This window comes from Paramisgurnus dabryanus, chromosome 3 (genome assembly GCF_030506205.2).
Source record: "Paramisgurnus dabryanus chromosome 3, PD_genome_1.1, whole genome shotgun sequence".
Taxonomy (NCBI): Eukaryota; Metazoa; Chordata; class Actinopteri; order Cypriniformes; family Cobitidae; genus Paramisgurnus; species Paramisgurnus dabryanus.
Window position 1 is genome coordinate 20,016,174 of NC_133339.1, and position 17,974 is coordinate 20,034,147.

Here is a 17,974-nt window from a genome sequence, read left to right on the forward strand (position 1 = left end):
CCATATATTGTAATAAAAGATGGAAAATGTGTGAATGTGACTCGTCTTAGGGGGCATAGTAAGGTAGAATTTTTTTAAACTAAATACACAATTTAAAGTGTACAAAAATAAGTTAATTTAACGCAAACTTCAAAACGTTGTGCTTTTTACGATGTTTACATGCGCAACATATAAAGAATAACACATTATTTTTTCTGCTTAGCACCTCCTTTTTATGGGAACGTGATTTGTTACAAGATAACTTTCTGCAGCTTTGCTCTTTATATCATATCTCCCATCTTTTCAAAAGAGACAGTCTGAATCTACTCACTTCCCTATGGGTGCTCCCTCTCGTGTTTCTCCCCCTCCTTTTCTTCTCCCACTTGCCATTGACATCTAGCGATTGGTCAAGCGCAGCGAGTCGACAGCCAACGGCCATGTCACGCACTACGTAAACTTTTAACCTTTCAACTTTATGACCTCGCCAGATCTCGCGCCATTCTAACGAGACTAAGTTTACGTTCACTCGCTCCCCTGAATTAAATTTTAAAGTGGAAATGGAGAACGACCGTTTTTGTACCTGTGCAATAGCTTTATTGTTCTTAAATTACAACAAAAGTGTGGAGCTACAATGTAAACTATCACGGACAAAATAACACGGACAAAACAAAGTTAAATAACCACTCTTTACTTAGTTAGATTATAAATTCAATGGATGTAATAGTGAAAATTGATTAAAATTTGTATTTTTAGGCTTTTCTAAACGCCACAAGACAAGAAAAACCAACGTCCTCAGCCATCGTGATCTTGGTCTAAAGCGGGCTCTGCTGGCAACTGAGGAGAGTTGCACCTGAGACAATTTAAAAAAAGCAAAGTCGAAATGTACATTTTCATTTCAGCTAAGCACTTCCGTTCCATAACCTACAATATAAACAAATAAATGTACTTATCAAATAAAATGTAAACTTTTACGTGATCGATATTATTGTTTTATTGGTTGAAACTGGAAAGGTTTTCTGATTTAGTAAATGTTTAAACATAAATCACCCAGGTGTTGACACTGATGAAAATAACAGCATCTTGTTGGTTAATCTGTTTTTTTTTATTAATCTTTAATTGGGGCCAGATATAGATAGTATAGTTTTTAAACGTAATAATCTTATAGGCTATGACTAAATAAGAATTGTTGTTTGTTTTCTCCTGTCTTGTAAAATATTATTTATGTTCTATATGTGTACATATATAATATTTATGATTAAGGTACATTTAAATTCACAAATTATGCAAGTCTTATCTTTTTAAGAATTAATCGCATACAGTTGCAACAAATGTGTGTTCAAAGAATTAAAACTTTAAGAAAAAATATTTTAAAAATTTGAACAAATTCAAACAAATTTATCTAATTAGTATTTAATTCAATTTAAAAACAAAATAATGCGAATAATCCTAAATCTGCAGCCCAGCTGTTCTGAAGTGACCCTATATTTTTATGAGACAATAGACCTAGTAGTGCTGAAGTTAATCTGCAACTCCAATCATCTCGGCTCGTGTCATTTATCTATCGCGTCCCCTTCTTCACCCTGTATTTCCTCTCCTATTTCTAACTTTATGTATAAAAATGGAAGAAAGCTAACACTACTTTTAAACTTGTGAAATTGTCTTGAGTTGTCCTGTTTTTCCCATCACATAATTTATATAGAGGAATCACAGAGACAAAAATGTGTGCATAAGCACGCAATTTTGCATGATGGACTCGTTGTATTGTTTCGCGCTTGCGCCTTCGCAGCAGTGCCAGTCTGTTGACCCCTGGATGATCCCGTCCCTATGCATTATGGATGAGATATGCTAGCAGATTGGCCCTATCAATATGCAAAAGGCATTAGTCTTAAAATTGCTATTTAAACGTTTGAAATTGCTGTGTCTACATGGGAGAGGTCCCATAGATATCGTAAAAATAGATTTTTAGTGTCAGATGATTATAGAATGCTGGAGATTTTATATTTAAATACAATACAAAATATTTTTCTCAACCCGGGCCATTACCCCGATGCAGAAGATATGAATAAAACAGGAAATCAGTAGCAAGTATTCATACATTTTGGCTGTATTTTGGGCGACCATTAATGCCACATTTATAGACTGTAGTTTTTGAGTTTGTGTCAAAACGTCTCGCACACACACCCTGCAAATATTTCCCTGACGTATACAAACACACCTAGAATTAATGCCCAGTCGCCTTAGCGACTCACAAAACACACAAACACAAGTGATATAGCAGTTCCTCTCTTCCCATTATATTTTACTTGTATGTAATGCATATATATGATTTCAGTTGACGTATATTGTGGTTGCATACAGGTTTATCTTTGTGAGGTTTTAAAGGAATGCATGCATTTTCTATAGTAAGTTGGAGTCATTCCCGCTCTTATCATTAAAAAAAGGAAGTCGAAGGAAAATGAAACGGTAGCCCTCGACTAAAGCTCGCGACCAGAGTTTCGCCTTCCTGTTTACGGCCTGAGACTTCCTAACTCTGTTGCACGGACATAACCAAACACACATACACACACAAAACTCCCATTAACTCTCCCTTGCACTTTTCTCCCTGCTTATCTTTCTCTTTCTCACACACACACAGAAATGCCAAATGGAGGGCTATAAAACCTGTAGCACTCTTGAAAGGAGGCTATAAAGCACACTTGAAAGCATAACATTCGTTAATGTTGATGCTTAATGTAGTAAAGCGAAATATTATATTTATAGGCACGCAAACAAGTATTTTTAAATTGCAAAAATAAACGTAAAGTATTACATTTACATGAAATATTTTTGCCAGTGTATTTTAAATATAAAATATTCCCCATGGGAATTTTTTATTTTATATTTATTTTTTAACAGCAGTTGCCCATTGAATAATAAACAAAAGTATTTGTACCATATTTAATCTCAAGCATTGGACCATAATGCCTTTTGTGAATGTGTGTGCTTGTCCACGTATCTTGGTAAAGTTACGGGCTCCTGTTGTAATTATTTAAACCGGTGGGATGTACCAGCTATGGCAATCAATGGTCGTATCGTCTTAATTTGACGGTTGCTGATGAAATAAAAACAATTTGATTTTAAAGAAGCCACTCTCCCTATACTCATTGTAACATATGCAGACTCAAACCGTATAGCGTATTTGGGTTGAACTCGAGCTGACCAGAGGAACATTTGCTGTAGCAGAACAATACAAATAATTTATTTTAAAAAAAATTATACTGTATGATTATTCTATATTCTCCTAATTATTTGTATCTGGTAAATATATAGTGAGACCATACTACTATGCAAACACTTATTCCAGCTGTATGTTTAATAAAGTACAGCAACTCTGTGTTCCTTACACGCTTCCTCTCTGGAAAATACAGGGGCGGGGAAGGAACAAAGCTTTGCTTGTAGAACCTTAGGGAGGCATATTGTCATATTGTTGTGTGTGTGTGTGTGTGTGTGTGTGTGTGTGTGTGTGTGTGTGTGTGTGTGTGTGTGTGTGTGTGTGTGTGTGAGAGAGAGAGAGAGAGAGAGAGAGTAATCTAATTCATGTAGATTAATAAAAACAGCACTAACACAGAAGGTATAACTAATAACAAAAATTACCCGAAGCACATTACCGAATTTGTACAAATTTGATTTAAGGAAAACAAAGTAATTTTCCTGATTACACATCAAAATATTCCACATCAAATTAAGTGTCAAACATGTTATTTGGTTATGTTTTTAAAGTAACATACTGGGCAATGACTACAATACGACCACAGTCGTATTACACTGTAAAACAGTAGGCTATAACAGTGTAAATATGCATCGAAATGTTTTAACCGAAAACAAAATAAAGCTTTTTCAGTTCTAACTTTTTCATATGTATAAATACAATAACTCTAACAATTAATGCAACAACCAAAGTTAAGTTTATCATTCTTCTACAAGTAATGTTACCATACACCAGGACGTCTCTTCAACGTCAGAGAAACAAAATGATTGACACGACTACATGAGACATACCCCTCCTTTCCTTCCCACATCTTCCTAGATCAAATCACCGGCCAATGCAGGCTTAAATTCAACTTACTTTGAGTGCACACGGTCCGCTATCCATTTTTCCGCCTCCAAAGGGGTAGAACCGGAGAGAGAAATTGAACTGACTAGACACGGGCACTGCAGTGGCCTACTGGTACGCTAGTCCTCTCACAACTGACCCTTTAGAATCCCCTCAAAGCAGTTAAACCGTCACTTGCATTCTAGAATGTGAAATATATAGTACATTGTCAACTCCCCAAAACCATAAAACTAACTTTATGGACCCCACGTGACTTTTGAGAGCCAGTAAGGGGTATCTGTCTGTGGCCTGGGCGATTTTTACGATCTAACTTCAAGATAAAACGCTCATCCGTTTGACATGTAAATGTCATAGCTACATTTTGTTTAGTTTGGGCAAAGGAAAAGCAAAATTGCAAAAGGCAAGTGGCCGTTGGCACACTGCGGGGACCTCGACTCGGCTCTCAAAACTCGTCTTAGAGGTTTGGCACGAATGGTAAGTTTAAAGGTTCAGTGCTTGTTTACTAAGACGAAAAATATAGGAATAAACAATGTATAGCTTGTTATATATGAAATCATTATAGAAAAATCGTATAGAAATTTGGTGGATTTTTTTAGGATTAGTAGGACTTCATAAACTTCTAAACAATTCTTATGTTCTGTAAAATTCTAAACAATAGATTTAGTTGTTTAGAATATTTTGGTGAATATTTTTAAATTGTTTTAAGGTGGCATTAAGTTTTTGGATTTAAGAGTAAACGTTGATATACAAACGTACTGTTTACTGTTCTCCATTGGGGCGTAGCGAGCGAATCTCAGAAATTGAAGGACAGGACTCGACATTTTAAGTTTTAGAGTTTTTGTGTAATCCATAACTGTCAAACATAGACAACATTTAGAAATCTCGATTCTGTGTAAATTAAAAAGTAAAATGAAAAAAAAATTGGAAAAAGCAAACCGAACGAGGACAGACGGATTCAGAAATCTCAGTATATTACATTTGAATATGATGAACTTTATTTTTTACTCCAAGTTAAACTACAAACAAATACAAAAGCTTTTTGGCAAAATGCTAACAGGCAGTTCGACATGACATAGCTTTTTTTCTGTTTTACACACGTTTGCCGTTCATTCTGCCTACTACAAATAGCCAACTGGTCACAATAAAAATGTTCAATATGTACATCCTTTTGGAACATAAACATGATCCAGTAATATACAATTACATATTTGGAATACAACTATACACACGTATGAACGGGTACAAGAATCTAGTTAAGACTATTTACACATTTCCCTTTTTTTCTCATAAAATAACAGAGGAGTTTGAACACGTGACAAATCGAATGTGATTAATAAGACAATGATAAAACAGAGGAACATGAAACATACAGAGGCTTCTGCTAAATTTAGTGCAGTTACCACTTAACTAGAGCTTCACTTCATACTAAGGCAGATGCGTTCCTAAGCTGTAAACTTAAAAGGTATACACGTGTATAGGTAGTGTAAATAAGTTATAACATTTAAGAGCTTACATGCTAACTCTCAAGAAAGCATTAACATAGCACTTGACACATAAACAATATTCATAACAAGAACAACAGGCGGTATATTGATAGCTTCTATCCCCTTCAGTTTTATTTACTTGTCAAAATTATAATCACCATAGCATTAAAAAAACAACATATGAACACTAACTTTCGTTTCATTATAGCAGTACCACAGTAGAATTTTAAAATGCCTAAAACATCCATAACATGCCGAAAGGTGCCGCAATGTACAGTACTCTGTAAATAATGTTTTGAAACCTATTTTTCATCCTCTTGATTTTCTTTTGAACACCACATCGTGTGGACTTGGGATATAACTATGGCTGGAAAGCGCTACCTGCGGTAGCCAAACTCATGCTCTTCAGTTTATTGTCCTTTTTCCATTTCATCCTCCGGTTTTGAAACCAAATTTTAATTTGGCGCTCTGAGAGGCATAGAGCATGGGCTATCTCTATCCTCCTCCTCCGGGTGAGGTATCTATTGAAATGGAACTCTTTTTCCAGCTCTAGCGTCTGATAGCGGGTATATGCAGTTCGGGCCCTTTTGCCATCTGGTCCAGTCATATCTGAATATTGTGGACAAAACGCAAAGGGGAATAAAGATTAGCGAGAATGGACCTACACAGCATTTAAACAGTAGTTTTTATTTTTATTTTATTATTATTATTATTATGTTTAAAAAAATATGGACATTCACATTTAGATACACATGGTTGACTCACGAGTTTAAACTACATGCGTACAGGGAAATCACCAAATGGTACAGTGCAAAATGCCTCACTCGACACAGTAGGTTTATGGCGTCTGCTTTGTTTTTATTTCATTTTACTTTTTTAAAAACAACTACATGACAACGAAACATATGTTTAAAAAATTATCCATGAGCATTTTTAATTATCACACATATTCTATATTTTCAAACAGCACGTTTATAAATCCCAACATCCTCACCTCACCTTCCACCCCATGTTTTTCCTCTCCATTTTATTGCTAGCTCTTCAACACTAAACTAATCGCATTCCCACACACCATAAAGCTGAACTTTTCAAAGAAACAACAACTTCTAAGCCCCGCTGCCCTCTCTTCCACCCCATTCTCTGCTCTACAGTTTGCGAGGCTCCACACTTGATAGATTTATGGCACTTTCACGGAAATCTAAATTAAAGGCTGTAACTAACGCCACGCTTGGAGTAAATTCTGTAATAAACACAATGCTCGTTCGCTAACAAACAAAGAGGCGTAAACATAATACGTGTATACCATGGCTAATATGTAGTTTCCTCATCCAAGGGAATATTTGGGGAGCTTGGCCATCGGACGTCGCCGAGGTAGTGGAGGTTGCCGTGGTATCTTGCTTCTGCTGTGTCCGGGGTGCTGAGTTGTTCGCTCTGTGAGACGCTTCCTCGGTCTCAGAAGAAGCGCTAGCCTCGTCGATTTCTGTGAAATGTGTGTTGTTGGTTAGATTATTACCCGCAGTGGTGGTGTTTTGGTCGGAAGGGGGCGAAGAGCATTTGGGTCCAAGGCTTTCGCTGTTTGAACAAGGCAGCGGCTCCGGAGACGCGAGCGAGCAGCTTGATGGCTGACGGAATCGCGTCTCCGGGGCTGGAGACTGGAAGACCCGGGAGTTGTCCCCAACCGATCCAAAGTGGCCAGTGGTGGTTGAACGATTAACGCTTAGGTCCATCCCATTGTAGTTGTAGCCGTAAGAGCCTGAATGCATGGTGCCGGAGTCCCTGTACGAGGCGTTCATAGCGCTGCTGCTAGTTCCATAATTTAGTAACTGATAGTCAGGGCCATTTGGGTAGCGCCCTGAGAACGAGTTTACAAAGTAAGAGCTCATTTAGGTTGTTTTAGAGGGCTTGATTTGTAGATCTTGGTCGTTATAACGCTGTGCTTCACGATTTATGATGTATTAATGAATTATAGCAATGCACTGTACTTCGTTTTTGCTATGTATGCGGCCAAATATGGGGGTGGGGGTGCGTTTCAGAATCACGTGCTTTTGTTGACCAGTCGTAAATTCTCACTGATGACTTCAAGAGGTAATTCATGCTCTATGGTTACAAATGATGACGAGACTGGGAGTCGTTAGACTGGAGTCAACGTGTTCTATCCTGTGCAGGGATTTGCTGCCTGTGAGCAGACAGCGTCACCTACTGGGAATTTAATTTATTGCACGCTGAAAGGAGTACTCCACCCTACTTAATTCATTTTTACGTAAAATAAAAAATATTTAGTTCAGTTTACAGTTTTCTTTATGTCTCGTTTTCTTAACGTTTATTGTATTTACTGACTCACTTGCTTGTAAAATGTATACGTCCTGGACATACACGAATTAATAAGAAAGTTAAATATAACATGCTTCTGAAAAAAGTAAAAAGCAATATTCAAAACATCTCTAAAAATATTATAAGGTTTTAATTCCAGACACTGTGACATTAATCTGTAACACATTTAATAGTACAATCTACGATCACGCTGTCAGTAAAATAAAATTACATCTCATGTCAATTTAATGATAAAATGTTAATAACAAATAAAACATTAATGAGGACATTAACTTCTTTAAATCTATGCCAAATCAACTCCATTTTTAATTATACAAAACGCTGAATTCAAATGTATCACATTATTGGTCAAATCACAAACGACCTACGGTATTTATTTGTTTGTTTTTAAATATGACCCTTAAAGGTTTAAACATTTCTAAGAATGTGATCTTTTAGTAGAGATTTAGTAATGTGTAATTTTTTAAGACCTGCTTTTGCTCGCACACTGTATGGGTTCAATATAAAGAATGTCAGGACTGTGATATATGATCTAAGATATATGGTTTGTTGACAAAAGACCAATTGCTATTTCATGTATGTGCATAATGTAAATCTGTTCTAAACATGTAATCACTTTTGCTTATGTGAAAAGCGGAAATGGACAGACCTTATGTCTGTATTCATATTGACAATTTATTTGCATTTTTAAAAAAACGCAGATACTTATAAGAGAAACAGATTTACAACATCTAACCGCCCAGAAGCGTGAAATCAATCTCCTGTGCTATTTGAACACTTGTAAATTTAAGGATGCAGTTTTATGTTTATGATGTAAATAAATATGTGAACAAGAAACAAGACGTTGGTTGTTAGAAAAAATACATAATTTATATTATTTTATGTTTAACTGAGGTACTTGTTTTTGAAAGGTTGAACTGTAAAATACACAGTTAGGAACCTTTACCTGAGAAATGCGAGATTTGTAATCGCTAGGCCCTCCAGCGTTTTAAGTCTCTCAGGGTAAGTGACCAGTGCGGACAGGTCAGCTTTCTCCTTTGGTTATCTATTAAAGCTTGGTCAACCTTCTCGCCCCTCACTTTGTATGTCGTATTTTGGTAACAAGTGGGCAACTTTCGGCCTCTCAATATAAAATGCGAAACCAAATCCATTATTCATGGTTTACTTCGCCACTTTTTGTACAGCAAAATTATATGCATATTAAATGTTATAAATTAAATATTAACCAGAAATTTCATACAGGCTACACAGCGGTCTGCATGTTAATTGCATTGCATTACAGACTAAAACTCGCTGTATTTCTTAATACCTGTTAATCCTAAATTAGCCATAACTACCTTTCTTGTTACAGAAAAGCATACAGGTGTTATACCACAATAAAAATGTGTCATTTTATCTGATATGGCCATCATCAGACACAGCATGAGAGGCGAAATAATTTGTTAGTTTTATTTGAGGATTGTATAACAAACAAAAAACACGTACAAAAGTATAGACTAGACTATTGTAGACTACTGTGACCATACATTGTTTTCTGGAATATCTAAGTGCTCCAGCCATTTTTACACACATTCTATAAATTACTTTAAAATGTCTAAAGGTCTATAAAGTATACAGTTTAACTTACAAAAAAAAAAAATAGAAAAGCGTTTTCCATACAATGGGAATTTATTTTATTTTTACATAGCTTAAATATAAACACGAATATGACACAGATTCCAAATAACTTCGTTCAACATTGACATTTCTTTTATGAGAGCAAATCTAAAGAACGCACAAAACCACGTGCTTTTTAATGTCATGTAAAAAAAATTAGACAAACAGAAATCACAATAAAAAATGAAATCGAGTTTACAGGAATGATACAGTTGTTAACATGATGAAAAGTCTTCATTTGTGTTATTAGAGGTGTTGTCTGGTGCCCTCTATGCCATAGTTTTCTGTTTCTTGGTATGTATCGTTCATAGTTTCATTCTGTCCTCTTCTCTTCCTCCTCTTCGCCACTGGTTTGTGAACAGTTGATCAATTTGTTTTCTTTTTTCCATTTCATTCGTCGATTTTGGAACCAGATCTTTATTTGACGTTCTGTCAGGCACAGTGCGTGCGCAATTTCAATTCGGCGCCTTCGGGTGAGATACCTGTTAAAGTGGAACTCTTTCTCCAATTCTAACGTCTGGTAGCGAGTGTACGTCTGACGACCCCTTCGCCCAGCATTACCGAAGGTTCCTGTCCACAAAATTAGAGAGATAAAAGAGATGAGTCAAACATTAACACCGAGAGCGTGTTTTTACTATGATAAATGTGTCCGGAAGAAAACAGCTTGAGGGTGACATCCTGACATGAAACATTCAAATTAGAAATGCATGCACCTAAAACACAGACCACAACCGAGTCGAGTTCGTATTTTAAAAGTATGCAGCTTATTGTGATTATACTTAGGTTGTCCTCATTTAAATTGAAGGCCAGACATATGCTGGGGAAAGCATTTATTTAATTTAATGCTTTATATCAAACTTCATATATGAATATAGACGCACTGCCTTCAGTTACAGTTTAAGTTACACAATTATACAATTGTCCTGTAAAGTAAATGTATGCAAACTTTAACTAGGTGCAAATGATCTTTTTTACTTTAATGAATGCATTTGTTAAACAACTTGACAACTAAATGGCAGCAAATAACATACAAAGTGTTATAACGCCTCATAACAGAATTCAAGAATATGATCTCTTCGAGTTTTCTTCAGTTATATTTAATAGTCAGTGCATGCTCAAATCATAATATCTATGGCGTTTCCATACCGCCCTTTGCTTGTCATTGTTCGTATTTCCGTGGTACAGTGCGCTGTTGTCTGCACTGACAACAGCATACTGTACCACGGGGATACGAACAAGTACGATTGTCCTTACACCTATTTATTTGCTTTGTGATTATACCATTTACTTATATTGAAAAATACGGCATAAACAACGGGACACATGCAGAAAACACTTCTGGCCATTTTGTGATATGACACAGGACGTATCAGTAGCTCATCTACTTATCATTAAAGAAGGCTTATGTGTCTTCTAGTTTAAATAATACGATCCCTTGCTGCAATCATATCTCTGTATTCCTGTATTAAAGGAACATATGATAGATTTTTCAAAACATTACAGGAGTGGCTTAAGCTTTCAGTATGACACTATAGTGAAGACGAACGTATTTGCACTTTATGTGCTTCCGGCATTGTACAGTGCCGCCGTAAGTCATGTAGTACGCTCTAGCTCTGTGTGTATCAGCAATGGCCAAAAATTGAAACAACATGAACTCACCGTTACACGAATTCATTCGCTGCATCCAAGGATAAACAGGCGTTGGCGATTTCTCTTCGTCGGCCTCAGGGTAGATACTTTTCCCCGTCGTCCCCGTGCAGTCTGTCTTGCGATGATCCTGACTGAGAACGAACGAGTGTTCCTCTATGCTGGCGAGGGTGCACGCAGGGTCCTTTTCCCTGTAGAAGCCTGCTGTCGCGTAATCGCAAGGACCAGCGGCGGTTGCTCTTCCGTAGGCACCATTCGCTTGCTGGTAAAAGGAGGATGGGTACGCTTTCTCTTGGACGCTGGTAGCTCCATACGCAGCACCGGGATAGTGTCGTAAAGGATCTGTGTATCCGGAGGAATATAACGGTATCTGTCCCAAGAACGACTCCTGTCCTCCCGGCAGAGTCACTGGGAAAGTTGAGTTTACAAAATAGGAACTCATTGGGAGGGTACGGCTCTTTTGCTTGGTTTATGATTTGTTGTGTTTTATAGTCCAAGTGGTTTAGCTATTAGTAGTTTATCGGAGATTGGGTTTTAGTTAGGGGGGGTTGAGGGGTGGGGGGGCTGGGTGGCTATATGCCAGTGCGGGACAGAGGGAAACCGTACCATCTGACCAGCCACTGACCAATAGCAAGCGGACGTGACTGCAAAAGAGCTCCCTTTAGGGGGGCTGTGATTGCACGCGCCGGGGGACCCAGGAGCAGAGAGCTTGCTTTTTAAATCCCTTTCCTTCCAATGAAATTGCTCAATATAAATTACATAGGAATTTTTAAACGCTAGATTAAATGCATCGACACTCCACATACAGTCGGTTTTGAACCTAGCATAGCAGTGGAGACATAGCCGTCAACGTACAAGCCCCAGAGTACATTTTCAGAGAACATATTATTCCGTATTGCATTTGATTCATTTTTCATCCGTGCATCAGCGGGTGAAATATATGTATATGTGGAATATGTAATTTGGTGGGACCCATAAGAAGGCCACAGCAGAAAAAATGAAATATTAATGACTTCTGATTCGACCCCTTTCCGTCACTTTAATTTAATTGTTATGTTTAAATGGAAAACGACGTGTTAAAGAAAATCAAATTCTATGTATGAACACCAAAAAAGTAAATATGCCTGGATAAAATATTTATTTTGAATAAAATAGCTAACACGTGCTGTTCAAGAGTATTCTCGATTTTGTTGCATATATTGTTTACGAGCATGACAAAACACCACACTCACATACATTTTTGACAGCGTATCACACAGGTTATTTCCTCCTCTGAAAGTAAACGTTTGGAACTACCAGCATAAAGCTTCAGCGGTGTGGTTCTGCTTTTTATCGACTTATCACTGCAGTGGTCAAACGTGCGTGTGTTTTTCATTAACCAAAGTACAGTTATGGTGGCCGGGTATCCTGTCGCTATACCAGCAATAAACCATTTGCGGCACAACAAGTGGATATTTTTAAAGGTGGCGCACGGGGGGTTGCGTGCGGTTTACTTTCATTTTGGTTTCCTTTGACGAGGATGCTTCGTTTCCTTTCGCATTACATAGTTTTTTGCGAACGGAAGGCATCTATTGTGTTTCCATTTGAATTAGTGAGTAGTGGGAAGAATGGTCAACGTTTGTTCATTTTTAATAAGTAATTATTAATTATACATTAACGAAGAACTCTTGAGTTAGTGATTGTTCATTAGCACAAAAAACTTTTTTTAACCCATGCTTTATTATTAACTTCAATGTTTGTATTCTTTTTCTACAGGTTTTTATTATCTTCGTCGGGAAGAGACAGGAGCCATTTGGAGAAAACTAATGCAGCCGACTTACAGGAATCACAACTTTTCTGACTACATCGCCGGATCACTGAAAAAGAGAAAAAGTTGACAATTTCACACAAATTGGGACATGGAGTGGCATGCGTTGTTATAGTCTTTTGACAATTGTGCTATAACGTTCTGTTAATTCCCTCGAGTGTGCAGCATTGCATTGAGCCTATGTAAGTATGACAAATATGCATTATTGAAAATCCAATGTGTCTTTCTCTAGTCTGTTTCTTTAAAAAAAAAGTGTTAGTTTTTCAATGTTTTCAGAGTATACCTGTGTACTGTTGTTTTTTTTTTTTAATAAAATGATATTTGTGAATCTAATTCGTTGTTCTTAAAGTTATTAAAATACATAAAATTATCACTTCACTGTTTTTTACTGGTGTCGGCTATTTTGTTAGCAAAGATGTTGCCAAATGTTCAAAAAAAAGTTTAAGAAGTGAAAATTTCATAATCCATAATGACTAACAATTAATCTCAAGGTCTACAGTGGTAACGGCTTTGGTTCTATTGTTCTAATTCTGTCTTTCACGAAACGAATCCTTAAAACTGAACAGTTAAATAGCGCACAGTCCCTGCCCCGAATGCCGTGTCCATAGCAGACATGTTTTTACATAACTGTAATAATCACGCTCTAAGTAAATTTAAGGCTTCTGTTTATTACATTTAAATATACTGTAATTCGTCTGATTTTCCAGCACAAACTTCATTTAGACACATACAAATTCATTACAAATTTAAGTAGGCTTATATATATATCCTAAATTGTATTGACATATGTAATATGTCAGGCTTCTATATATGGCAATATTTATGGTCTATCAAATTTAATTGAATGAGAATGTATTTTGCCAACAAAAATTGATGTGTCTTAAATACAGACTTTTGAAATGTGTTTTTAATAGTATAAGCAAAGGCTTTTTCCTCACAAGCTTAAGTCAAATTAAAGTGCGACAAATGCATCAGATTTGGATTAAATGCGCTACAGGTAGGCCTATGTAAAATCTGCGTCACAAACGGACTCTCAATCTGTTTTTCCAAGTATTTGAAACATGTTTAGCCTTAAAAATATATATCCGATATCTTCAATATGCATTTTAATCATAGACCTAACGGGTAAATATTTAGCCTTGAGTTTATAAGTCTTGACGGTCTTCCACGCCAAGTTATTTCTAGATTTGTAGATGCAAATCATGTGGTTATAAATGCTAAACAAAATCTTTCCCACAAAAATGTTTTGATATATTTTTGGGCAATGTATTACAACATATTAATCGATTTTAACCACTTGCTTATGATTTAATGGTAACAAAAATTATGTTCAGATATTACTTATAAGTAAGCTTTAATTATCTGTTTGCAGGCTACTGTCGTAAATCACTGACGTTAGACGGGTGCTATGCAAAGTAAAGAACAGTTGGTGTACTTTTTTATATTATGGCAACTCTGGGTGGAACTGCTGACAAATTATCGCGATACATGTGCAATTCAAAAGGAGAAAGTATATACAAAGACCAAGAGACAAGCCACATCACATGTGCGCTCTGCGCTCTTATACGACATGAAACAGGAGTGAAACATTCTCGAAGCCGTCCCTCCTCCCTTTCCTTCTTTCTCTCTCCTTCCGGTTACTATGTCCACTATCAGTCTAAAAAACTCTTACTCCTCGGAATATACACTTCCCTAAGAACGCTACTAAAATATTGAGGGTTGTGTGTACGGCGCACACAGGTCGACATGAACTTAGGCCTCACTGCCAGTACAATAGAATATCAATGGAGCGGTCAAATGTTCATATTCTGGTTAGATTTCAAAAGGAAAGACAGAGTGGGGATGAAGGAATATAAGCCCTTAAGGTCTGATTTTTTTCTGTGTGTGTGCCACAAATCTCTCCTAAACGCAGACACTTCAAAGAGCAGCAACAACAGCTCTGAGAATTTACAACCTCTGCATTCTTTTACGTTTCACTGCCACCGGGCCGAGAACCCCTCCCTGTCTGTCCTGTTATCTGTGGCTGCAGTGTGTGTTTTACCTCATACTACATAGGGTACACAACGATTTTATTAATTTTGAAAAACCAAAGCACACAACTGTTGGTGAGTGGTCAATGTGCTGATTAAAAAGAAACAAAAGATACAAAGTTTTATGCATATTGCAATAAGATGTACTTTTGAATTACGTTTAAACATTTTCACACTGTCATAAAACGTGAAGTCGCGCGCTAGTGCGGACAAGCACGCAGACCTACACTCTCACACGAACAATACAGCGAACAAATAAGCACTGTAATAAATTCTCTACTAGCGCGCGCGCGCGCGCACACACACACACACACACACACACACACACACACACACACACACACCTAGTGCAATAAACACACCCTCTCTTTGTGAACTGTTGGGAGAAAATCAGCTTGTGTTCCCTTAAAAAAGACTGACCACTAGATGGCAGCAGATATCGAGACATTGCTTTACTTGCGGGACCTGCTTCAAGAGCTCCCATCAACAAGGCTGACCACTTAGCACAACTCGGAAGAAGGTGGAGTTAGCTAAATATTTATAATTATGCCACACTTTGATATGTTCAAAATGTCAACAAAAAAAAGAATACTAAGGAAAATATAACCTATAAAATTATATAAAAAATACCTCGAAGCTAATCTTTTTTGTTAGTTATTGTATTTTTGATTGGTATTCTAAAGGCGTGTGTGTGTGTGTGTGTGTGTGTGTGTGTGTGTGTGTGTGTGTGTGTGTGTGTGTGTGTGTGAGAGAGAGAGAGAGAGAGAGAGAGAGAGAGAGAGAGAAAATGTAAGAAATTGATGATATTCCTAGCATTTTATTTTGTAATATTAGTTTGTATGTCTTTATTCAGTGCTTGACGTTATTACATTTTATAGTAAAATGAGTTTATGTGCTAATGTTAATCGACAAGAAGATGCAACGTTATAAACACCTTGGACCGGTTGAAAGTGACGAGAACCGTCAGAGGAAATATGTCATTCAGGCACGCAAAAAATCAGTCTTATCCTTACACATAAAATCAGCAGCTGGTAGAATAACCTGCAAGGTTTGTAAATTTGATCTGGAAGTGAAAGGTAGTCCAGAATAGAACATCATTGGGTAGGCTATATTGCTTTTTATATATAACAAATGTCTACAAAAGTCTTAACATTTCACCTTTAAGTAATGTATTTTAGCATCATATTGTCACTTTTAGCGCAGCAATGTGGCAGCAAAATATCTCTTGACTAAGCACTTTACATAATAAGTGACCAAATTGCAAATACTGCATATTAATCAAACCTCGCCCTCTCGTTGCAAAGCAGGCTGCGCTTTTCCCATATCAAATACTCTAATAAAGCAATAAAGCGAAATCGGATGAAAAACAAATATCTATAAATGAACACTATCCATTTGGTCTTAAAATCACAGCAATGATCCCAAGAAAACACATGGCAAGACACCAAAACGTGTAAGCCCGCTCCACCCAAAATGGAAATGAATAATTGGATTTAGACAAGGTGTTTACTAATAAGCCGCGCGTGCACAATAGCGTAGAAGTCAAATAGATAGACTCTCTGTCCAGTGCGCATGATTAGGCTTGGTCGAGCTCTGACCTTAGAAAAAAGATGCTGCTGAAAAACAATGACAGTCTTACCTTTGTTGATAATTCGTCAACCAGCACCAAGATAGAGAGGCGAGGCTTTCGCCGTAGCTTGTGCTCGGTAAGTCCTGTTGCTCGTCTCGGTCCCTCCATTAGCGCGAAGCAGTGACAATAACACCAGCACCTCTGCATCATTCGGTTTCACCCGCTTTAGTCAACGGGAGTCAGACCCCTGCATAAAATATTAGGTGTGATCCTACTACGTGTCCAGATCTCTGAGTAAAACTCCATCGCAGTGGATATCCCAATCGTAGGCGGCCACATTAGCATAGCAGAGCGGAGAGGGTCTCTCCCTTTTCAATCTGTGAACATCAGTCCAAACAATGGTCTCAGGCTGCATGGGTTTTCGGTATTTGCCCAAATATACTATTAAATAGAGAAAGAACCTATAAGGAGCACAGAGAAGCTACATTAAGTGCGGCGGCCAAAAGAATGCTGCAATATAACCACTTGGGAAATCATAAAAAGTTCATGTTCACGGCTACCCGTCCACATGACCATCCTCGGCCAATCCCAGGACCCAGGCACTCATAAAGTTCTATCACAAAGTTGTAAATTTTCATAAAACAACAAGGAATTTATTGCATTTCTTCATGACTGTTTTAACAGCAGTACCTCTGCAGTCGCCATCTTTTTTCTATTTAAACGCAAGGAAACTCTTAGTATTTTTTCCTGTTATGTGCGGCTATACCCAACAACAAAGCTTAATACTTGAATGTATGATTGCATTTAAAATGTTTGATTGTGCGCTTTGTGCGTAAAATGCTGAAGTTTATCACATTTTACGTTTTTGTCATGGTTTAAAGCTATTCAAATTGGACGTCAAAACCTTTCATAAAATGAAGCTATCCAGTCAATTGTCATGAAAACAAGAGGGATAAAAGTTACTACAGTAATGCAGTAAATTTACGGCGCCTGGAATGTGACTTTAAAAGGCAAAAACGTATTTGGATGGGATTATCCCAGCATCATGGAAGTGTCTACTTCAAGAGAGGATACTCGGCCTTTATTCAAAAAATTTTGAGCTTAAGTTAATGTGAAAATTATAGGCATTATATAATATTAACGCATGTATGGCACACAAATTGGTTTTACCATTTTGAATTTAAATGTATCTTATTAATATCATACAAAAATCTCGATTCAAATATAAAAGGCTTAACATTCTAATACATCGCAAATACATTATAAAACACTATATTTTGTAATAATTGATAAAGAAAATTCGATTATGGAAAATGTTTCGTAAATGTTCCATGGTAATGCTGCAAGGTTTGTCCTTTTCAGCAAAAAAAAAAAAAA

At 36.9% G+C, this 17,974-nt stretch overlaps 3 protein-coding genes and 1 long non-coding RNA gene across 5 annotated transcripts in view; 1 reads left to right on the forward strand and 3 right to left on the reverse strand.

Annotated features, from left to right (window-relative positions):
- The window catches only part of LOC135733957 (uncharacterized), a 243,091-nt gene extending 229,345 nt beyond the window's left edge, over positions 1-13,746 (forward strand). Inside the window, exon 3 of the long non-coding RNA XR_010527061.2 lies at positions 12,946-13,746. This is a non-coding gene — a long non-coding RNA (uncharacterized lncRNA). The remainder of the gene's footprint in view (positions 1-12,945) is intronic.
- The window catches only part of hoxb3a (homeobox B3a), a 50,555-nt gene extending 33,305 nt beyond the window's left edge, over positions 1-17,250 (reverse strand). For both annotated transcript variants that reach the window (XM_073813873.1, XM_065277819.2), the window contains exon 1: positions 16,667-17,250. The gene's annotated coding sequence lies outside the window, so the exon portion shown is untranslated. The remainder of the gene's footprint in view (positions 1-16,666) is intronic.
- hoxb5a (homeobox B5a) lies at positions 5,041-7,659 on the reverse strand. Its single transcript, XM_065252784.2, has 2 exons — positions 6,860-7,659; positions 5,041-6,165 (listed from the first exon to the last, which is right to left on the reverse strand). Exons 1-2 carry the CDS (start codon positions 7,437-7,439, stop codon positions 5,918-5,920), a joined length of 828 nt encoding a protein of 275 aa, XP_065108856.1. The 5' UTR covers positions 7,440-7,659; the 3' UTR covers positions 5,041-5,917.
- hoxb6a (homeobox B6a) lies at positions 9,320-12,804 on the reverse strand. The gene is made up of 2 exons (XM_065252789.2): positions 11,203-12,804; positions 9,320-10,113 (listed from the first exon to the last, which is right to left on the reverse strand). Exons 1-2 carry the CDS (start codon positions 11,630-11,632, stop codon positions 9,857-9,859), a joined length of 687 nt encoding a protein of 228 aa, XP_065108861.1. The 5' UTR covers positions 11,633-12,804; the 3' UTR covers positions 9,320-9,856.
- Positions 17,251-17,974: the final 724 nt, after the last annotated feature.

Coding starts and splice junctions, on each gene's coding strand:
- hoxb6a (XM_065252789.2), bottom strand. CDS start 11,632: ATGAGTTCCTATTTTGTAAACTCAACTTTCCCAGTGACTCTGCCGGGA. Junction 10,114..11,202: donor GCGAATGAATTCGTGTAACG/GTGAGTTCATGT, acceptor TTTTGTGGACAG/GAACCTTCGGTAATGCTGGG.
- hoxb5a (XM_065252784.2), bottom strand. CDS start 7,439: ATGAGCTCTTACTTTGTAAACTCGTTCTCAGGGCGCTACCCAAATGGC. Junction 6,166..6,859: donor GAAACTACATATTAGCCATG/GTATACACGTAT, acceptor CACAATATTCAG/ATATGACTGGACCAGATGGC.